At 33.0% G+C, this 24,688-nt stretch overlaps 1 protein-coding gene across 2 annotated transcripts; it reads right to left on the bottom strand.

The window, feature by feature from the left end:
- Positions 1-17,197: 17,197 nt before the first annotated feature.
- Positions 17,198-19,978, bottom strand: LOC114184313 (squamosa promoter-binding-like protein 8). Of its 2 annotated transcripts, none has more exons than XM_028071613.2 (3): positions 18,984-19,975; positions 18,021-18,160; positions 17,198-17,739 (listed from the first exon to the last, which is right to left on the bottom strand). In XM_028071613.2, the coding sequence occupies exons 1-3, from the start codon at positions 19,694-19,696 to the stop codon at positions 17,579-17,581; spliced, it is 1,014 nt and encodes a 337-aa protein (XP_027927414.1). In that variant the 5' UTR covers positions 19,697-19,975; the 3' UTR covers positions 17,198-17,578. The 2 variants fall into 2 exon arrangements, with proteins under 2 accessions (XP_027927414.1, XP_027927415.1); XM_028071614.2 differs by having other exon boundaries at positions 17,596-17,727; positions 18,984-19,978.
- Positions 19,979-24,688: the final 4,710 nt, after the last annotated feature.

The following is a 24,688-nucleotide window of genomic DNA, read 5'->3' as shown; positions in this document are numbered from 1 at the left end:
TATATTTATATATGGTTACTTAATTAATTGTAAATATTTAAAAAAAAATAAAAAACATTAACATATTGATTTTGAATTGATTGTTTTTTATTAATTGGTTTTGAAAAATCTTCATTTCTTTGTAAATTATCATTCAACATTATTTAAATGGGTTATTTGCACTTTGTTTGAAATTTATCAATGTTTTGCATTATATTTTTATTTGAATTTATGGTTAATATATGTTGTTAAATATTAAATTTTTCTTTTGCAAATATTCGCCCGTACCTGCGGATATATGTAGATATTAAAAAAATATGCTAGTACTCGCATAACGGATACCCGCACAGATATGGGTATGGGCATGGGGCAGGTATTTATCCAGTAGGCATGGTACGAGATAGATATATATCCAACGGGTAGGGTACGGGGGAGCTACTATCAGTACCCTACCCATCCCGTTGACATCCCTAGACACAAGTCACATATATAGAAAAAAGCTTTTAATGACAATTGAAAATAATTAATTATAATTGTACATACTTCCAATATATTATGAAATATTTCTAAGATATTTATAAATAGTATCTTATGATATCATAACTTACTATCAGATTTTGCTATATTTACAAAATATTATGAAATATCACCAAATATTTACAATTGATAGGGCATCCATCAACGATCAATTCTTATGCCCAAATATCAACCACACCACCAATAACAACTTCAACAATTCAAACCACCAACATGAGGAAACAATCATCCGCCAGCTATAATGAAAATGGAAATGCACACAATCAGACATTTCGTATCTAGGGAAAAAACTCCTTGGGAACAAAAAGATGATTTCATATGTTATGGAACAAACTTCAATTCACCTTTTCTACCTTCACCAATTATGGCAAGAGAGGTATAACATCCACACCATTCAGAACATCTATGAGTCTCTCAATGTCCACCTCAATCGATGCTACAACAACCTTGCCATAAAGAGCCCAAAAATCATTGCAATCTCTTACATCCTTAGTGGAAAGGGAATCACCCGCAATCACTTGCTACTAGAACTCAACAACATCATGAGCTCAATTGACATTGGCCAATTGCTCTATGACTTTAGTCGCTACAACAAGGCCTTCTCATTCTGATGAGTTATGCTAAATAATGTTGGTTATATACCAATTCAAGAAGGGGATTTGGCAGCAGTTATTTTTTTCATTTTGCTTTGGTTCCAAAATCGAGGCATATTAGGATGAGGCCAAATGGGGCCAGCTTTTGGCCTCAGGTGTGAACTGAAGCAGAGACCCCACATTCTACCTCAATTCTTATGAGAACCGAAGCCATTGCGATAAAAAATCAACCCTAGGTTCCTCCGCCACCTTCAAACAACCATGGAAGCCGCCATCCATCTTCAATTCACCGAAAACCACCACGCCACCTAGGAACCTCTGCCACTTTCACCTTCACGCATCAACGAGTCCACTATCGTCTCGCAACAGTCACCGAAGATAGAACCACCAACGTTCACCACAAATCTGCACCATGAACAACAGCACCGTGGATTGTAGCAACGTTCGCAGGGAAGGAGACCCAACGGTGCGGCATGGCGATGTGAGGTAGACGGAGCAACAAACCTGTGGTAGCATGAATGGTCGGAGCGCAACAATAGCAGCAACAGGCGGAGCACCAAGTGGAGGAGAGAAATCGCAGGCGCGAGGAAGAAGAAGAAGAAAAGGGATTTGCGTTTTTAAACCCTAACATACCTTATGGCTTCGGTTCAATTTTTAATAAGGCAGAAAACCCTTTTTGGCACCGGTCCAATTTCACCCGAGGCCTAACATCACTACCCTAGTGGCATTTTTGAAATATTGGCCAACTTGTTGCCACCGTCCTATTTTATGCTTCGGTTAAGCGATAACCAATGCTTATAGCGCGAGTTAAAAGGCCAAAATTACACTAGTGACAACTGCATCATGACATTTTGCTACACCACCACTAAAACAATTGAGTTTAAAGGAGGCAAAGAACCTATGCAACTAATATAGCTTGCCAGAGCCCTCATTCCTCCTTATAAAGCCCCCCTAATAAGCATTACCAATGTTGCCTTTTTCACAAAGTTTGTCGCCACAAACACCCTTTCAATATGGTTGTCAAAATTATGTTCTATCATGTGTGAGAGTAATGTGGTTTGAAGAAGGGGGATGGATAGAGCCTGAAAAACAAATTCAAAAACTACACGCACAAGTATAAAACTACAAATGAATTTACTTATTTAAAATAAAAGTGTAAGGATAAAGAGAATGCACACAACATAATTATACTAGTTCACCTCCCCTTAAGGCTTCGCCTAGTGTCTTACGGATCCTACTTAAGAAGTTTCACTAATCATCAACTTTGATCAATAACAAGTATTACCCTCCCTAGGTTACACGAGTTACAACCTCTCCAACTACACGAGTACAAACCTCTCCAAGTTACATCGAGTATCAACCTCTCTAACCGAGTATCAACCTCTCCAGGTATTCTTCCCCTGGGATCAAGAACTCAATTACAATAAGAAAATGACTCTCTCAACAGGAGAGTACAACAAAGCTCACATGTTACAACCTCACTCAATGAAGGATATTACACCAATAAAGCTCTCAACCTAATTATCTAAGACACTATTGATATGACAAATTTACAGCACTTTGTTCTTTCCCTTTTCTTGTTCGCATTCTTCTTGTATGGCTCACACTTCATTACATAGATGTTGCTTCAGCTAGCCGTTGAGACCTTCAATTGTAGTTCCTCATTGCAATCTTCTTGATATGGAATGACTTAATCAATTCTTTGACTTCATTCTTTAGTTTGAATCTTCAACATCATTCTTCAAGACTTCAAATATGAATTTGTTAATGTTCTTCATACTATCTTTTTTCCTTTTGTGATTGAGATCATACTTGATTTTGAAATTTTTCTCGTCAACGTTCACAAATTGTCCTGTTAAGGAAACTTTGTGCAACTTGATTATCCATTTGAATCATTAGAGCAATAATATATTTCATTCAATCAAACAGTACATTCATAAGATATTTCTCAATATTTATTTCATTTGAACATTTGATTCAAAAACTTTCTACTTCTAGAATGATAATATCGATTGTAATTCATAAATTGAATCTCTATTTCAAACACTTGTATTAATATAATAATTTGCATGATTAACCAGAGATAAAAAACTTGTTACAAACCACCAAACCACATTATAATTTTTTCACTATTAAAGGTCATTTGAGATTTAGGTCGTTTAATGACTTAAGCTACTTTAGGTGGTCTAATAGCTTACTGTCTGACACTTAGGTCGTCTAATGACTTAAGCTATCTTAGGTCGTCTAAACCTTGGTCGTTTAATGCCTTAGTTTTCTAACACCTTAGTCGTCTAACGTAGTGACTTAAGTTGTCTAGAAACTTGGTTCATCTAATGCATTTACTAATAATTGTGTTATTAGATTTCTAACACCTAGATTTGTCTAATGCTTAGATTTGGCCTTTGTATTAACCAGACATGTTGCTTTCCTTAACACATTCAATTTTTAAATATTAATCATAAAGCACATGCAAGAAACAATATATATCATATATTTTGATCTTCAAACAAAATTGATCAATTTCTCATTCTTCTTATTTCAATTAGACGCTCTCTCTTAGTCATCTAATCACAACTTCATATTTGACCAGAAACTTACTTGTCTGGTAGAGTGTTTTGTTATCATCAAAACCTTATTGATTGTTAGGGCTCGTCTACTTTAACATTGTGCACCTTCTTGCCTTCCTAGGAGGAACATTAAACCAATCTTCTCTCCAGATTCCATAGCACGGTTATTCGAGCTTCCTCCAGCTAAAAGAAGTATGATAGGTAGCAACTAGCGGAGGACATCCAGTTCTGTATTAACATTATCATCTCATGTTTGGAGGCTTGTTCCCTAGGGAAGAGCATATTCTTAAGGCCTACACTATCTACATGAGGCATGCCTTTATCAAGAGGTGTATGATCATGGATGATGAGGTGTCCTTCATAAAGATGACATGGTGCCAAGTGGCTTCCTATGGATAGGTTTGCTTGATATTACTTAAAGTATTCTTTATATGTCCAATGTTCTTTTAGATGCAAGAAGTAGTGTCGTGGATCATTCCACTCAACGAAAGAACTAAAAATTCCAACAAACAAACCCTAAAGCTAGAACTGAGGACAAATTTTCATTTTCATTTCTCACTCTTTGTTAAGAAGTGGAGTTTAAGCCTAACTTAACCTACAAAAATGGCTTGTAAGGTGAGGTTTGCACTCATTTATATAATTTAAATTAGCATTAACTCTAGTTTATGTAGGACTTCCAACACACCGCCCTCACGCCGAGATATATACATCTCGATCATGGGTGACACAGGATTTTAAATGTCCTTCTTCTTCTTATATGTCCCCATCTACTACAATCAATATTCATGTTGTTTGTGATCCTCTAGTTGGGTCTAGTCCACCGTCAAATTCTCCTCCTCTACCACCATCTTCGGTTTATAGTCGAAGACATCATTCCTAACAACCATCAAGTGATTCAATTCAAGTTCTAACTCTTTGGTCTCCTCTAGCTTCGATGATTGAGTCTGACTATCCAATTGCCCTCCGTAAAGGTATATGTTATACTCATAATCCCTCTCCACATTTTAGTGCTTTGAGTTACCATAAACTTTCTTCACCTTTTTATAACTGCCTTTCCTCTATTTCTTCTATGTCCATTTCCAAATCTGTTAGTGATGGCTTAGCCTATCCTGGTTGGCATCAGGCCATGCTAAAGGAACTAAGTGCTCTTCAGAATAGTGGAAATTAGAAGCTCATCACATTACCATCTAGGAAATTTATTATTGGTTGTAGGTGGTTTTTTATGTCAAAGTTGGTTTCGATAGTGTTATTGGCTGCCTCAAAGCTCATATTGTGGCCTAGCTTGTGACAATGGTCACACTTGTGACACCCTTTTACTGGCTTGTGAGAGCAATTATGATCATCACTTTGAGATGCCAAAGCAAATGAACCATTGGCAGAAGCAAGCGAATCATTTATGGGTTTACTTGGCACATGCAAAAGGGTGGACAAGTAGAATTAAAATTTGGTACAAGAGGGGAATCCAAAATCTGATCACGAATATGGAAATATTCATCAGCAAGTCCATGTAATGCCAACACCATGAAGAACTTTAATCGTTGCTTAATTTCTTAAGCAATAGTGGACACAAGAGGTAATTTTTCATTAAATTCATGAAAAATAGCTTGGACCTTACCCACATAATCAACCATAGAGCCTTGACATCGAGGAGCAACAACATTGAAAAGATCGTGACAAAGACCATGAGACTTATATTCGATTCCAATCACCTGTCTCAAACTCTGATCTAGTAAACAAACAAAATATTTGGTATAAGCAATAACACAATCAAGAGAACAGGTTAGACGATTAATGGAAAATAAGATAAAAGAATATCCCAAGACATAAAGAACATTATTAATGCATATGAAAGGAAATAAGTTAACAGTCCAAATACCATGATCTAAAACCCTAGACCATAAGCCATTATAAAAAAAGGTAAATTATCCGAAGAGAATAAAGAAGAAAACAAAGATTTGTTGCTCAGGAGGAGTCTTTTGGATTAGTATGTCATCATCGCAAATCTTTATATGGCCTAAAACAGTCTTCTAGGGCCTCGTTTAAATTTAGCAACGTTGTTCAACAATTGGGTATGACTCAAAGTGAGGCAGATCATTCAGTCTTTTACGTCACTCATGTGTTGAATATGTCTATTTGATAGTATAAGTTAATCACATTATTCTTACAAGTAGTGACCATCATGGCATCTACCAAATGAAACAACATATTTGCCACAATTTTCAAACCAAAGATCTTGATAAACTCATATATTTCTTGGATATTTAGGTAGCACAATCCAACGATGGTATTATTATATCTCAAAGGAAGTATGCATTTGATATTTTGGAGGAAACTAGGTTGATGAATTCAAAATAGGTTGACATGGATCCTAATACCAAACTTCTACCAGATCAAGGGGACCCTATTTTAGATCCTAAGAAATATTGAATTATCCTATAGTTACTCGTCTTGACATTTCCTTTGCATACAGTGTAGAGAGCCAATTTCTCAATTCCCTATGTGAATATCATTACAATGCAATCATTCATATACTTAAGTATATTAAGGATCTCTTGGAAAAGGTTTGTTGTATGGTTCCAATAACAATACAAAAGTTGTTTGTTATTCAAATATTGATTGGGCAAAATCTCCTTCTGATAAAAGATATAATTCTGGATATTATGTCTCCATTGATGCTAACTTGATCTAGTGCAGGAACATAATAGAGTTATGGCCTCATCCACTTGTGAACTTGTTTGACATAAGAAATTGCTTAGAGAGTTACAATTTGGAGATGTCACTCAAATGACACATATATGACAATCAACTTTCTCTTCATATGAGTTATAATCATATTTTTCAAGAGAGGACCGGACATATTAAAGTTGATTATCATTGCATTTGAGAGAAAATTGTATCTGGAGACATCAAGATCAGGTTCGTTAATTACAGTGATTTGTTAGCAGATATCTTCACTAAGTCTTTACAAGGACTGAAAATTGATTACATTTGTAACCAGCTTGACACATATGATTTATATGCATAAGCTTGAAGAAGATATCTTATATTTTATATTTTATACATTCTTTCTCTATTATTATTTCTTTCCTATAATTATTTATATTTTAGGCTTAGCCTATATTTTATTTATTATAAATACAGTACCCTATGAGTTTTTTCTACATAAAGGAGATTAATCCTATACCTAGTTTTTCGTTGTATTAAATAATCTTTAGCAAGAAGTAGTGAGACAATACCATGGAAGACGAGGTGCACCAAATCTTGAACAAGTTCAACTAGAATGATGACAAAAAACTCTCGCTCATAGAGCTAAAAGACATGTTCGACGCTCTCAACTCTAAAACGATGAAGGAAGAACTAAAATGCATGATGGAGGAGCTTAACTAGAACGACAATGAAGCGTCAAGCCTGAGTGGCATCCCTATGGTTGGACATAATTGAAACACTCAAGTATAACCTACTCGATGACATGTCGAGCCTAAGTGGAATGCACACTTCTCGACATAAATGAAATGTCGGAGTACAACCTACTTGATAGGACCTCAAGCTTGAATGGCATCCCCCCCCCCTTCGACACAATTGAAACGTTTGAGTATAATGTACTTAACGTGAGTCTAGAAGGGTGGATTCGTTTTACTAATCTATCTAGGTTGGAATGCTAGTAAGCAAGAAATTTGGAAAATTGCTTAAAATGAGAAAATCGAAATAGATAAGAAGATGTAGTGGAAATTGATAGACGCCAGCCTTCTAAGGATGGAAGTTAAGCCTAAGAATTTAAACACACAAAAGGATAAAGGACCTTCGATAAAACTCAAGAATTTTGGGTTATCAAGAACCCAAAGAAAAGAAAACCTTAACTAGCTTTTTTTTAACAAAATATATTGTGTCCTTACCCTTTTGTTGAGCATCTATTTATAATGTCTATCACATTTATTTTATGCACCTAGTCATGGCCTTTTAAATTTAACTAGTTACAATAGCCAACACGTAATAACTCCTATTAAAAGATTGCCCATAATAAATAATAGCATAATTGTAACTGCCCAAAAGTAATAAAACTCAGCCCAATACTTACAAAGCTAATCGTCAACATTCTTGGTATTGTAACAGTCTATTCATGCAATTATTTATGTTGGTCGCTCCAAATCAACAGCTATTAATCCTTTTTCTTGAGTTTAAATTACGACAATTGGGCTTCACTAAAAACCATCTCACCTCTTTCAAAATTATACCTGGTTGGGTTCATATCACTACTCGACAACATGTCGAGACTGAGTGGCATCCTCATTCCTCAACATAATCAAAATGCCTGAGTATAACCTACTCGACGATACATCGAGCTTGAATGGCATTGCCACTCCTTGACATATTGGAAATGCCCAAGTACAACCTACTCGTTAATACTTACAAGTTGAAACCCCATATATTCACCAAGCAAAACATGCTTGTTAATACTTCGAGTGGCAACCCCACTGTCCACTAATGAGTCATTATTTTCCCTTATTCCATTGCATTTATGTGCCCATCTTGACGGTTGTTTAGTGCTTAATTGTCTTTTGATAGTGTATTTTCATCTATTGGGGGGCCATTATTTCAAATTTTGATTAATTTGGCCTGAATTGGTTTAATTTTCATTTGTAATTATTTTTAGGTGTTTTTCTGAAGCAATTTTAGAGTTTGGATGCTAATCTTAAAATGAAGATAGAGTTGCCACGTCTTTCCCACATTATTACCACATCTATGGCATGTCAATAAGGTTATCCACGTCATTGGGCAAACATTTTTGGCCCATAGTAGCATTTTTGTAATTTTGTTGACCAAAATTGCATTTTTGTAAATATGTGGATCTATGGTGATGTGATCACGAGTTTTGTAGGATTTTAGGATATTTGGAGAGCCTTCATCTTTCCTATTATGAAATTTCACGTTTTTTGAGAGAACCCACTTGGGGATTTTTCGTTTTCTTGATTTTGTGAGCATTGGAGCACCACCCAACTTAGGGCTTTCATCCCCTTCACTCTAAATTGTGTTTGTTCCTTCTTTCCTTACTCTTCTAATGCATTTCCATTTTTTTTGTGTTGCAAGTCCATTTTCATGGCTAAGTAAACATTGCAATTGATTTTCTAAGGAGAATGTAATGAAATATTTAGATTTTATGCATAATTTTCATTATTTATGTTGCTCTTCATCATTTTAATCGATGGTTCATTGTTGAATATGAATTTTTGGCATGCTTAACGTTAGGATTTTCGTTCTTGCATTGAAATAGACTTGAATTCGTGCCTAATGTCTTTGGGCTATTGTTTTTGGATGTTCTCAAAGATGCTTAATTAGTGGGTGTTATTAAATGATGTGATGAAATCATGTTAATCTTCACTTAGTGGTTTAATTGCGGTTTCATAAGAGTTTCTGGATAGCGTGCTTAATTTAGTAATTTGTGATTGGTGGAATTACATTTGAATTAGAGAATCAATGCATTTTTATAATCTAAAGTTGCTTTACTTTACCTTGTTAATCTGTCAAATCTCCCCCTCCTCCATTTTGTGTTGCATCTGGAAATCTCTGAATGAAAATATTGGTCATTGGGAGATGACCTTGGGTTGATTCTTAAGCATTTATTGTTTTATTTGGTTGGGCATGACCTCAATTATCCACCAAGGGTAACCCACTTATTAATAATTATGACGGAAACCCCACACTCATCAAGTACAACCTAGTCGTTAATAATTATGAATGGCAACCCCACTCTCCAACAAGTACAACCTACCTTTTAATAATTACAAGTCGCAATTGCACTCTGCACCGAGTACAACCTACTTGTTAATAATTGGCAACACTCCCCACAGAGTACAACCTACATGTTCATAAATTTAAGCGAGTACATCCTACTCATCGACCTAATAAGTTTGAGTGGATAATCTCTCCTCCATATTATTTATGTCCTCTAATCATCATGCACCACCTAGTATGCTCCATTCTACTAAATTAACTTACAAAACAAATTAAAACAAGGATTAGTATGTTGGCTTAAGTTAAGTTAACTTTGGTCAATAAGTCAACCATATTCAAAGGTCAACAAGTCAACAAAAATTAAGTCAACTAAGTTAACCTAGGGAAATGACAATAACAAGATGGAAAAGATAGAAATGAATGAGAAGGATCCTTCCCTCTAAACATGCTCCTTGTAACTCTTCTTGGGGAGTCTTCATGGGTCCTTGTGTGGTCAATCCTTCATCAATTAGTGCTGACAAAACAATAAAACCACAAAGAGGTTTGTGCAAGGAAGAATAACCAACATGGAGAAGTCAAAAAATATCATTTCAACTAGGACTTCAATATGAATGATGATAGCAATTATTTATATAATCGTCATCACTTTTACACGTAATGATAATTATATAAATAAAGATTTTTGAAATCAAACTTGCCATTTAAGGTGAAAGACTTTTGATGATAAAAAACCATTACCAAATGAAGAAAGTTATTGATTAGACGAGACAAGGTTCAAAAGAGATAAGTAGGAAATATAAGTGATAGATGTAATATGAAGTGTTTAACAATTGTGTTTGAAATTATTTATTTTGGATAATGAGTACAAATCTTTGACCATTATTATCTTAAGTTTAATACCTGATTATATAAGCTTGAAGTTTAACGCATGAGCTAGAAAAGTACATGTACTAGATGACTACATGCACGAGACTAAGGCATAAAAGTATAGTGTTGACCAGACGAGTGGACCAGATGACTAATGCATCAAAGTCATAGTGTTGATCAAACAAGTGTTGACCCGACGACTTATACATTGAAGTCCTAAAAATCAACTAACTGGATTAGTGTGTTGACCAGACGAGTCAAAGCATCAGATTAATGAAAGCATCAAACTACAACACAGATCAAACAAGCTTAAAAGATCTTTGTCACTTAAGTTATTTCTTTTACTGATTGAATATTTGAAAGAATATTTTTACCTTTCCCTACTCGATTTACTTATCTTACTTGATTTAACTTTTATCTCGTCTAGTCAACATGTGTCAACTTTACTCGACTTGTCAATATGATCCGTCTAGTGCACAAGTTTTACTTCTATATAGTGTGCTCTTATCTTGACTCATCTAGCCAATAGGCTTAACTCATCTGGTGGTCTACCTTGATCTGACTCGCCAAGTTAACTTAAGTTACCTAATCAACTTTGATTTCTATGGTGTTATTACTTGTCTAATGATTTCAACCATGTCGTTGACTTCTTTCTGCTCTTCATATCTCATATATTCTTCTAATTTTGCTTTTGATAAAACTTGTTTGAAACTCATGAGCATACATTAAATAATCAAATATAATCAAAGCTTATATAAATCAAAGCTTACCAAAATAACCCAATTTCACTTTCATTTACCAAAAAATATATACAGAAACTAGTCATATAGAAATAATTTAGTAATCGATTCCTCGTCTATGTTCTCTCTCATTTTCTTTCTTTCTTTTTATAGGAAATATGTTATCCATTCATTGATTTCTTACTTCGTATTCTTTTCTATAAAATAAGATTTTATTATAACAAAATTCATAATGAATTGAAAGACAAAGTCTCAATGATTCAACTATTTAAGTCCTAAAAAATAAGTATAATACATTCATATAAAGATTGGACCTAAATCTGTCATTATTGGACTATTCATTATGAATTTTGTTATCATCAAAATTTGCTTTATAGAAAAAAAAAAGTAAGAAATCAATTGGTTGATAACATGTTTATTATAAAAACAAAGAAAAAAAAGAGAAAATAAATAAAAAATCAATTATTAAATTATTTCTCAATGACTAGTTTTTTCGTATATTTTTTGGTAAATAAAACGAAATTGGGTTATTTTAGTAAAAAGAAATTAGATATCCCATATATACTTTAGCCTATATAATTTTATTTTTTTTTAATTTCAAATGACTATGTTGTCGTAGACCCATTCCCTTATTAAATCATGAGAGAACAGAGAACATATGGATATTGACATTTAATAATAATAATAATAATAATAATAATAATAATAATAATTTAGACATTTACTAAAAGAGGTTAACGGTTTGGCATTCCAATAAATGCTCCCAGCTAAACTAAGATTGAAACTCTCATTGTTTACGTTACATCACATTATGTTGCCTATATTCAGACTCTTCGCCCCCATTCTTATTTAATGCGCAGTTCTTATGTGCATTTATATATATATATATATATATATATATATATATATATATATATATATATATATATATATATATATATATATATATTTTTAAGGTAATAATTTAAAAAAAAGTTGTACAACATCTTCATGTTTAAATAATATAAACTAAAAAATAAATAAATAAGTATAATAAATTGGGGAACGAGTGTAAATAAAAAAGATGAATATAAATAAAGAAGATGAATACAAATGACGATGATGTAAAAAATATGTGGATGAAAAATGTAACATCTCATTTAATCAATAAACCAAAATTAAAAGGAAACATCACATAGAAAAACATATTAATGCAGTTCTGGACTACAAATATCACTTCGTACATTAACTAAGGCACACCACGATGTCAACAGAAAACATAAAGGAATAACGATAAAGTTTTCAAAATGAAGCCCAAAGGACAGACAGTACATGGGTCATTGCCCTAAAAGAAAAGCCCAATTAACACAAGAAGTCCAGCCCAAGCAGACTATGCAGCGGAATCATCTCTTCTCTGTTGACCTCGAGTACCTCTCACATATGCTCCCATCAATAAATTGATGATCATTGCAAAGGTAGAAGAACGATATACAAGCAATCAAACAAGCAAGAGTAAGCTAGAGTAGAAAACGAATTATCATGCAGTCACATATAGAGCTGTCAAAACGGGTAACCCGACCCAACCCAGCTCGGCCCACGACAGGTTGACCATATAGTGGGTCAACCCAACCCGGCTCACTTATTAATGAGCCAACAAAATTAGAACCCGACCCGACCCACCACGGGTTGACAGGTTAAACGGGTTGGCTCACTACCTCACTTAATTAAAAAAAAAAACACAATTTTTTTTCTTCAATCTCAAGAAAACTAAATTATAATACCGATTAAAATCTAAATAAACTTCAATACAATCCAAATAAAATCCCAAATTATGTTAAACTCCAAATACAAACCAAAATCACAAAAATATAAATTACTATCTAACATCAAATCATACTTGTCACTTATCAAACTATAGTATTAGAGTCTTGAATGAATAAAATATAAAGTGAGAGTAAAGAAAAAAGAAGAAAGATAGAAATTAGAACCATGAAAATAATGAACAATCAAATAATGTAAACTTTGAAAACAACAAATTCAAGACGATAACCACAAACAAAAAGATACACAAATTAAAAAGAATAACATTTAGTTAAGTTTTACTTTTTTAATATTATATATATATATATATAATATATAATATATAAATATAACATATAATATATATATATATATATATATATATATATATATATATTTATAATACATACAAATATAATATATATATTATATTATATTATATTCCTATATAATATATTTAATTATACATTTATAATATATATAATATATAATATATAATATAATATAATATAATATATATATATATATATATAATATATACATATATATATATATATATATAATATACATATACATAATATATATAATATAATACATATAATATATATATATATATATATATATATATATATATATATATATTTAATATTTAAAACCTATTGGCGGGTTGATGAGTCAACCTGGCTCATCACGGGTTCAACCTGAATGAGCCGGGTTCTTAGTGGGTTGGGTTCATTTTTAACCCGTACTGAAATTTGTAATTTTTTTCAACCCAATCCGACCCAAACCTGTGATGAGCTGGGTTGGCTCACGAGTTATAACCCATTTTGACGGCTCTAGTCACATACTATTACCCAATCCAAGCAGTATTTATATATCATGCAAACATGTTTGTCTTTCTCAAGCAATACACTAGACCCTGACTCGACTCATTCAAATACAAATAACCTGGTCAGATTCAGCGGATGCTTGCACTTGTTTCAATCCCCCACACACAAGGTTATCCCTTAATGAGTTTCAGGCCTCTTGCTACTCTCACCACAAGAGACAGTCCGCTCTAAGTGAGACTAATGACTCCTTAGAGTGTCAGGATGCAACCTTACCTTGAATCCTTACCAGACTATATAGATAGGGCACCACCATGGACACCCACTAATAGGGACCATGGAATTACATCCTGACCACTAAAGCACGACCTTGAAATCTCACCTAGAGATTTCAAGGAATTATGCACTGATCGCAGACCAAACATATTCAAACAACCAAGTAATATCTATCATGCATGTATATATATATATATATATATATATATATATATATATATATATATATATATATATATATATATATATATTATGTCAACCTTTATAACTAATCCCTTTCATGTTCCAGGTCAAATCCATACCAACTCGTCATACTCCGTCCATGAATATAGAATTTCAACTCATGTCATTACCATGCCACTTTCATAACCAACCATTCCATGTTCATTACATGCCAAGAATTATTCAAGTTCGTCATTCACAACTCATACACCCTCTCACTCATGCATATTCAATCCCCTCATGCCATTATATAATTATCCAATCAAATACAAGCCAAACATCCAAAAATAGGGAAAACGCCAAACCAGAACGCACTCTCACTCAACTCTTCGCTCAAGCTAAAGGGTCTCGTTCAAGCGAGAGGGTCTCTCGCTCAGGCGAGAGCTCGACACACAGAAACAGTGGTCTCTGCGCATTCTCGCTTAGGCGAGACTCCCCTCGCCTGAGCGAGACACTCGCTCGGTCAAAACTGAGTTGGTCGCCTGAGCGACCCCTTGCGTGAAAAGGTTTGGGCGAGTCTCTACTCATCTCGCCTAGGCGAGACAGGCTCGCTTGGGCGATATTATCAGATCTCGCCACTATTTTCCTGCAACAGCCACCCATACCAAAACCAAACCAAACCAACATGCTTAAACGTTCCAAGCATTCACAACATCACGCCAACCATAGACTTTTAACATAACAGCAGAACAACAGGGAAAACGAAATACATGAGTAAGTCCTAGCTTCCCTTACTTGAAATAAGCTAGTATAGGACCTCGACAACAAACACGGACACAACAACTTTAGGAGTTTGCTTAGAAGCTGGAAAAACAATGGAACATATTACAAGATAAGCTCGCTACAGAACCTTAGTTGGGGAAAACACAAAAATATACTAAGGGGGAGTGGTATAAGTCGGATAGTAAGTTACGCGGGGCAAGAATACACTTGAGCAGACTTGACGGAGGCTGGAGATCAAACCCTAGCAGAGGGTTGTGGTTGCTCTAAGAGGGGTAGGAGATCTGTTTCTGCAAAGTGAGTGGAATGAAAGCATTAGGGCATATTAGGTCTTTCGCTCCTTATAGGCCAGCCCTAGGCCCAACTGAGTTGGGACAGCCCCTTGAATTTAGGGTATAATAATAATAAGGAAAATTGTGGGCCTTACAAAAAAGATGAAGAAAAAAAATGTAGAGAAGTGTGGATAAAAAAGATAATTCTGAATAAAAGACATGAATATGGGTAAAGAAGACGAGTGTGAGTAAACGAGATCGATATAAAAGATATTAGTGTAAGAAGACTTATCAACATGAATTTATTATATTTATATAGAAAATATGAGAAAAGAAAATGACTAATAAGAAAAAAAAATGTCATCTTTAAATTTAAGCATTTGAACTAAAATAATTTATGATCCATATTCAATGTGAAAAATGAACATAAATTCAAATATATAACTTAGCATCAGCTAAACTACAGTAACATCAATAAAATATAAAAAACGCTAATATTATTTCTTTTTAATATTTATTTTAATTTTCTTACAATTATTCACTTAGCAAACACAAACTTAAATAAATGTAAGTATTAAAAATAATTAAGGTTGGTATATATGTTTGAAATTAACTTTATTTATTTTAATATTTATTTACTTTAGTGTCACTTAGTGGCACACGAATATTTATTTAATAAAAAAGATTAAAAGTAATTTTGTATTTATTTTTGTTTTAAAAAAATAACTTAGTGCAACTAATCTGATACTAATATAAATATTGATATATTAAAATAATTAATAAATTTACTATTTTTTATATTTAAAAAATATATAAATTGTTTGTGTACTATAAGTAGGCAATAAGGATCAACACCAACTTTGAACCAGGCTTTAGTTGTTGTACTATATTGCGTAGATAGAATTAGTAAAGTGTTGGGCCCTAACCGCCAACTTATAGTCTTGGTCGCAATGGACCACTGATCAAACTATATAGAAAGTCAATGCATACATAGCGGCTAAAATTACATGACTGTAATTAAAGATACATAATTCATTAATACTAAAACTTAGATTTGACTTTGGAGAGCTCTCGCTGACTTGATTGTTGGAGTCTTTTCTGCATGTAACCTCCAAAATGTCACATCCGACAACTGGATATGAAGATGTACCCAGCAGGACTAAAGAGTATTTGTTCGAAAGGTTCGAATATTGGATAAGACATAATTTGTGCCTCGTGAAATTCTATTGTTGTTTTTGTAGGAACAATTTGCATCATAATAATATTACTATTTAACTAACACTAATATTTAGAAGCTAAACTTATGTTTTCTTCCTGTGAACAATTAAAATTTAACATATAAGCATATAAATACAGTAAAAACATTCACTTAAGTCCGCATTTTGATCTTGAGCTTTTACGCGGACTTAATTGGGATGCGAACTTATGAAATTTTAAGAGTTATATTACAATATAGAATAGAATATTATGAGTGATATAATTACAATATGAAATATTATGAGTGTTGAGAATTTGTGGGGATGATAAAAATATAAAAGATATAAGAGATATGTTATAAGAGAAACTTCTTATTTTATTCATATCTTCTCTCTCTATATATATAATATAATAAAATGTAATAATATATAAAATCAAATGATTTTATGTGATTTTTTCTTAAAATAAAGTTACAATATTATTGATTCGAAAATTTTACTTTTTCAAATGTAAATTTAAACACAATACAGATTTAAATGAGTGGGAACTTAAATAAATATTTATTGTATGTATGTACTTCTCTTCTAAATAAATCAAATAAATAATATTCTTGCTAATAATCCCCTTTTAATGCATAAAATATAATGCTAGACAATCAAATATATTGTCAATAACATAATTGGTATAATTATAAATTAAATTTACAACAATCTCACTGATGAATTATATTATCAGGCACAATCTATATCTATGAATGATATTACCAAATAATTATCTAAAGTATCCACACCTTAACTTATAGATAAACTACATTTAGATTGAAAATGTAAAAAATTTGATTCTGTTAATTTTTTTTAGAAATTGGTGTGAGAAGATTTTCCAACATCTGTATAATGGAATTGGTGAGAGATGCATATAATTGCTGCATATTTCAGAGAAATTCCAGTGGCAGACAAAGTCAATGCCACGAAATGAAGGTGCCCTAGGGCAGTAGTCTGAACACTTCTGCTCAGCTGCCCCCGACTTTCTCTGATACCCAAACGCCACTATTTACGGGAAAATCCAAATAGTAGTGTTCAATTTTACTTCTTACTTTTCCCTTCTGCCATTTACCCTACCAAAATTCACAACACTCAAACCTCAAATCAATTTCACACTTCAGAGATTCCAGATTAAAGCTTCTAAATTAAATTTGGGGAGAAAGTGTTACAAGAGGAAGTTCACTACATTATTCTTCATTCTCCTCCTTTATAATTAATGGCATGGGTACTATTAGCCATGCAAATTGGTCCCACTTGAGAAAAACAATGACCCGGATGATGATGTTGACGAAGTGCCTCGATTTTGCTTTGGTCTTTGCTGGAAATAATCTGGGGGTGACACTGCCACCTTCAACGATGACGAAGATTGAGCTCCAGATTCTGAAGACGACCCTGCCAGATTCATTATTTAATCACTACCACATTACAATTATGGCCTAATCCATTTATTCTACTCTTGGTTTAGAAGGGTACATCAGTTTATGTACTAAAACGTGTGATTATTGCAGACAGAAAAAGAGAATTTTCATTATTCTAGAAAAACACAAGTACAAAGTAGTGCGAATCCTGTAACAGTGTTCATTATATTTACAATTAAAAGTGTGTTTGAAATGATTAAGGAGAATTTAAGGTATTGTGTACTTGTTTATCAAGGGTAAGAGAAGAAACCGTACATGTAACATTGTCCAAAGAAGGCTGAGATTTGTGAATTTCTTGAGTTGCCTGCTGAGTTTTTCTTCTGCGACGATTGTGATCTGCCAGTCTCTTCCTGCAGCTCCGTTTCCCATTGTCGAATTCTGAAAGAAGATGGAATCTGCTAAACGAGACAAAAATCAATTAGCACATGTCAAACTAAAAAAGCTACCTTTCACTTAAAATCAACAATGAAGTTGCAATTGTTGTATAGTAAGTAACTCGTTGAAAATCGAGAATCACATTTATTGAAGCTGCAATTCAATGCTTCTGCTAAAGAAAACGTGAAAACAGGATAGTACTGATGGTACGTCGGAGATGTTGGAAAATTTTAGGGACGCAAATGCCCTTGTTATGGAATCATGGGACAAATAACAATGTCCCAAATCACATTCTCGTATTTCTGATCTCATTGTTCCGACCTCGTTCTAGGAAACCAGCGACGTGATGCCTTCATGTAATTTCATAACTTCATGAATTAAGAATAAATAGTTCTTTTCATGCGACAAAAATAATGAAAAAGAATATACAATGAATTTTTTTATACTGAAAATAATTAATTTTGGAGTGACAAAAGATACTTCCTTTCAAAATTGAATAAACAAAAGGATATTTCCCTTCTAACGGTTTTGAATTGAAATTAAATAAACTAACTATTAAAAATTTGATTGGGCAGAAAAACATGGGGTGTGGTGTGGGTTTCCTTTTTTTCATATATTATATTTATGAAAGATAATAAATTATGATATGAAAGAGCACAGTTAAGGGTTTGAGTAATTGCACTACCATAAGAAGCAATGCAAAAAGAACAAAAATGGAAGAGGAAGAGGGAAATTTCCTGAACCGGACGGAAATACCCTTGGGATCACCCCGAAGCCAATGATTGGTTCAAACTACAACACCCAGTGGCAAATTCGTAATTGTGTTCCGAAAAAAACCACAACCTGCTGCACTGCTGGCAGAATCGCTGAGTCAACCCGGCGGCAATGACGGTGGCGGCCTTGGAGTGGAACTCGCACACCTTGTGGCGGCGGTGGTAGTGCTTGGCTTCGGAGAGGTCCGTGTTACATCCTTCAGCCTGACAGCGTGGCAAATTCGACGACACGGTGGAAACCGATTCCACCGTCTTGGAACGGTAGAATCTGTCCAGGGTGTCTTCGTTGGAAGCCGCAAAATATGTGCGGCCACCGAGGTTGAGCCCAAGCCCGGGTCCAGGTCCGAGACCGTGACCAGAGCACTCAAAGTTCATGGGCGAAGTCACATCCTCAGACTTGGACATGAGCAGAAACCCAAGCCCGGAGCCAGGCCCAAGCCCATAGTGGGAGGGAGCTAAAGGTGGGATTGGGTTAAGTGAGAGCACCGAAGGTGGTGGCGAGAAGGAAGCGGTGGACGCGCTATGGAAGGCGCGTGGGTCGAAGAAGGGCTGCTGGGGGTGGTGATGGTGATGGTGCTGCTGCTGGTGTTGTGGTGGTGGGTTGAAGGGGTGGTGAATCGAAAAAGCAGCGGTGGCTGTTGGTGTTGAGCCATGTAGAATGGGGTCAGTTAACATGGCGAAGTTGTGGTCGAAAATTTGGCGGCGCGTTTGGTCGGGTTCGCCGGCGGCGACTTCATTACCGGCGAGGAGTATCATTGATGAGTTCCATTCGTAATCCAACATGTTTATATATGGCTTAGAGAGTGTGAGGCAGAAAAGGAAGCAGAAGCAAAACCAATTTTGTTACTTTTACTCGTATGGTGTGGTTGAAGGTTTTAATAAGTGGACTATTGCAGTGTAAAAGTGGGAGAAAAAAAAGTGAGATTGGGTTTTGGTTTTTGAAATACGCAAGAGCCTAATTTGCAGGGTTTGGCTAAGTACTAATAACCACACACCCACGATTTGCAGGGTCTCACTGTCTCTGCACTTTTTCCCTGCTTTCACACTCTAATGGCGTATATTTCAGGTCTACCCTCTCACTAGCTGCCTATGTATATATATATAAATATGTTTTTTTTTTTTCCTGTTAATTGGGAGTGTGTTACAAAAACATCACAGTTTCACCATGTAAAAGCTGTACACTTTCGTCCCTTTGTTGCTCTACCACTGTATGTTAATGTTAATCATACTCATTCTTTCTCTCTCTTGAATGATGTTAGTGCGCACGAAATTGCTTCACCAGGGGGCTTTCGGATGTATGTTTGAGATGGTAAAAAAGAAAAACTCAGTACTTCAAATTATCCTTATTTTAAACTTTAATACGTGTAATTTGGATGAAATTATTTAGGAAAATAATTCATTTATTTCAAAATTTCAAAATTTTTTAAAATAAATAGGACAAAAAAATTAAAAGAAAATTAAAATCGAAAAATTTTAAGAAAATATTTTAAATAACTAACAGTAAGATTCAACATTCACTTTTAAAAAAAAAAGAAAATTGAAAATTTTCAAGTTGTAGAATTTCTTTTAGTTATTGTATAGGACATAAAAAGTTCAAAAATTCAAGAAGTCGAGTAGGGTTAGGCAAATTACGAGACCAGTCTATTTGAGCTGTACGATGAAATGAGATGACCCAGATCGAAGGTCGAGACTGGCATGTCTAGGACGAAGGTCAAGTTGGGTCTGTCCGAGATGAAGGTCAAGTCGGGTCTGTCCGGAATGAAGGTCGAGTCAAGTCGGTCCAAGACAAATCGAGTTGGCCTAGACATAAGATTTAAACCAATCTATTATAGTGGAAGATTGAGTCGAATCAACTCGAACCGAATTGATTCGAATTAGTTGATGTTGAATCTATTCAAATTGTGTCAAAGTCGAATCATTGAAATCAGTCTAGGTCGAATCAACTCGAGTCAGCTTGAATCAAAAGTCAAGTCAAGTCTATCGAATTAAAGATCAAGCTAAATTAAATTAAATTTAAAGATAGAGTCGAATTTGTCATAAAATAGAAATTAATTTGTTTTATCCAAATATAAAGATTAAAATATAAAATATTTTAATTATTTTACCTAAACTAACCATTTAAAAAATAAAAATAATTCAATTACAAATAATTAAAAATTACAAAAACAAAAACAAGAAGATAAATTCATTATTTTCGACTAGTTTCATTGTACTTCTAGTGTGTTTTCTTCATTTTTTTTCCGTATCAGACTTATTTACAGGCATGTTACCTTCTTCTGTTTATAATTCTTATAGTACGTGTGTTTAACTTTTTGTGTCATAATATAATTTATTTTCTTATTTAATTATCATTTGTTTCTAATTATTATTATTAAAATTTGTTATATTATTTTCTTTTATTTGTTTCTAAGTAACAAGATTTACTTACATATCAAAATTTTATCTATTACTAAACAACTCTTTAAATTGAGATAAAATTTGTTTAAAGGTAGATCAAAGTTCAATTTCAATATGTAAAAAACTCTCGACCCTTGAATGATAACAACGGTTTGCCTATTACTACAAATTCTTTCAAAGTTACAAATAATATAAAATAAACTCTGCATTATAAATGCTTAACACTGTTTTACTGGGATTATATTAGCAATTTTTTTAAATATGATATTTTTATAATTCTTATCATATTATTCGAATGAATTATTCATCTTGTAAATTAACCATACCTTCCACCCATAAAAGGTAAGTATTATTTATCATCTTCACATATTTGATTTAGTATAAAAAATGACATAAATATAATTAAAACTCTAAAAAATATGATTATTTGGTTAGCATTTAAAAGCAAGAAAAAGGATTTAAAAGAATTTAGAATCTTGAATCCTGTTTGACTTGATCTGAAACAAAAAAAAATGAGTGGTTGTGGCCAATAATCACAGAGTTTCTCTAATACTGAGAGAAAAATACAAATGTTGTAGCTGCCATGCCTGCTGCTTGAACAGCTATATCTGTTATAGGTCCAACCACTCTGCTTCAGAGGCAGAATGATAGAGCCAAAGAAGCAAGACCAGTGGTCAGCAGTAGCAGCAAGCAAGTAGTAATGTCTGAATAAAAACTATAATTAATTAATTAATATCATCAAAACAAAATCACTACCCTACAATATTTACTTCACAGGTGTAAAGACCTACTTTAGCTTCATCTCTGAAGAGGTCACATTAAATTTTTGGACCCACAAACTGTTTTGGGTTTGGTCTACTTTGATTACTGGTCCAGCAGAAGATCGCCATGATTTAATTCACATTAGGTTACGTGGATTTTCTTTTTCTGCTTCTTCCTTTATTTTTTAAAATCATTGTTAAATTTGTTAAATATTACTACCATTTTGTTAATATAATTTATTTGATATTCCGAAATTCTGAGCTTTTTGTACCCATGAATTAGGATATTCATTTGAAGCACTTGTGTTTCCTTTTTCAATATTCGCTTTCTTCCTTCCGAAAATGTGATCTATATTTGGTTTTAAATGGTAGAAACATGAAGCCGACTATTTAGTGCAAGCGCAGTAGGTCGTGTTTCATTATTTTAGTATAAATTAATGTTTTGTCCATCTTTTAGGATACATAAATTTCGACTCAATTTGTTGTTCTTGTTAGATAGTAATTAACTCCATTTATAGCAATCAAAACAGGATACTTTCACAAAATTTTCAATGTTGATTTCTAAAACTATGGTTGTAATTTATGAATAAAGTGTAGAGTCACATCGTTGATCAGAACAAATTGATATCTAGGTTTTTTTCAGATTAATTAGGATGCTGCATTTCAAGGATCTTGTTTTGGGAGGATGTTGTTTTCTGAAAAAAAAAACACTCTTTTTAGTGCTTTTAAGAAAATTTCCTGAAATATGACGTTAGAATAAGTATCGAACACTTTTTATGTGTATTTTTCAGAATTAATACGCTTGTATAAATACATAAACTTTTAGTTTAGAAAAATGTAAAAGTAAACTTTTGGTTGGTTGGTTACAACTTTATTTATGGTCTTTTTAATAGAAGATGAGAGTGCTTAAACATCACTTTATTATCTCTTGTCTTAATTAAGTTGACACCATAAATAATATTTGTCAAGCGAAAAATTTTAGAAATTGACAACGTATGCAAAATATTTTAAAAATCATTAAAAATTGCAAAACTATAAAAATAGTTAACTCAATACGGTCCATCAAGTACAAATATCTCTAAAAACAATTATTATCATCTTAAACAAAATATGTAAAATGAATACACATATTCTTGATATTCACAAAACAATTCGGCCATGTGCTCTACGAAGATTTTGCGTAACATTAGAACTATTATTCTGAAGTTTTTAACAAATTGAGAGTCACACTCAATTCAATTATTAGATCAACCCTTAGATATAACAACTTTCATAGTTAAAATCACACACTCAACATATATTTCATTCTTTATACTATGATATGATGAGAAACAAAGCACAATGAAAGCATGATGGTCACGAAAAATACCCCCACAATTAGAAATCCCAAAAGAACAGTCAGTTAAGCCATCAATATTGCATTTAAATCAAAAAGGTAGATGGAAGAAAAAGAACATAAGAAGCAACCTTCCTAGCATGTACATCAATTCCATAACTTTTAATAATACTAAACTCTTACACATTGGATTTTATACGTCTAGTACAACAATTACTAACCCGATTGATTTCTAGATTTCAAAGAAGGAGACCTCTATGATAGACTTAGCTTAAGAACTATACAATGAAACAACAAATCAACTCTACAATGGAGTTGATAAGTTTAAAATCCTTTCACACAAATTTTAGAAAATAAATATTTTTCAGTAAATATCTAATGTATAGATAATGATTTCACAAAAGTTGAGTAAAAAGGTTTAACAAAAGATAGACGCTCAACATGTACAATGAAAGTACAAGGAAAAAGTCATTTATACTAGTCCATTCAAGTCGCTCTTATCTAGTTCTCCTTCATATAATTCAAGTTGATCTCCATATACCTTTTTGTTAAAATATCTTTTCCATTTTTGAGAACAAAATATTTGCAGCAAAAAACTTTTAAATAAGAAATATTAGGTTTTCTTCCTCCGAAAAGTTCATATGGGATGAGTTTCAAAATAGGTGTTATGAAGATTCTATTTAAAATATAACATGTAGTACTTATTGCATATGCCTAAAATTATTTTGGTGTATTGCTTTCATTCAGTATTGTTCTCGCTAACTCTAAGATATTGATAACATAGTTTTATTGTATAGTGATTGTACTTTCTACGCATTTTTCTTCTACATTTAGGTAATTTTCACCTTTTAGTAATGACAAATTTGTTCTAGTTTCCATTTTCAGCTCATTTGACATGCACTTACTATTTCATTCATAACTTTCTATTCATAAATTTATTCGTAGATATCATTTTGTAATAATTCTAGTTGCATTGTATTCTAAACTTCAAAGACTTTAATTTGGATATATGATGCTAGATTTGGACTCTTGTGATATTTTATATAAGTATTGGAAGTTAGAGTAGATTTGTGGAAAAATTGGAAAGAGGACCCCATGAATTAGTTTCTTTCCTTTTATTAACTTACTTTTGTAATTGACTAAACCTTGATTAGAGCCCAAATTAGGCCCAAATTAGCTTTATAATTTAGAGGTTATATAAGATTTTTCATAAAAAATGAGATATTATTTGCTAAGTTTTAGAATTTAGTTTAGTTTATTTTCTCTCTTTTTTTATTCTTC

The sequence above is a fragment of the Vigna unguiculata genome, chromosome 5 (genome assembly GCF_037176805.1).
Source record: "Vigna unguiculata cultivar grain cowpea cultivar isolate G323 ecotype 2 chromosome 5, ASM3717680v1, whole genome shotgun sequence".
NCBI lineage: Eukaryota > Viridiplantae > Streptophyta > Magnoliopsida > Fabales > Fabaceae > Vigna > Vigna unguiculata.
Note: the sequence above shows the minus strand (reverse complement) of the source record. Positions and strands in the feature narration are given on the sequence as shown.

What these genes read in the sequence shown, in the direction of transcription:
- LOC114184313 (XM_028071613.2), bottom strand. Translation starts at nt 19,696, where the DNA reads ATGTTGGATTACGAATGGAACTCATCAATGATACTCCTCGCCGGTAAT. An exon ending in TTCTGCCAGCAGTGCAGCAG is followed by an intron (nt 18,161 to 18,983) that starts GTTGTGGTTTTT and finishes CTCGTTTAGCAG; the next exon opens with ATTCCATCTTCTTTCAGAAT. An exon ending in TTCTTTGGACAATGTTACAT is followed by an intron (nt 17,740 to 18,020) that starts GTACGGTTTCTT and finishes TGAATCTGGCAG; the next exon opens with GGTCGTCTTCAGAATCTGGA.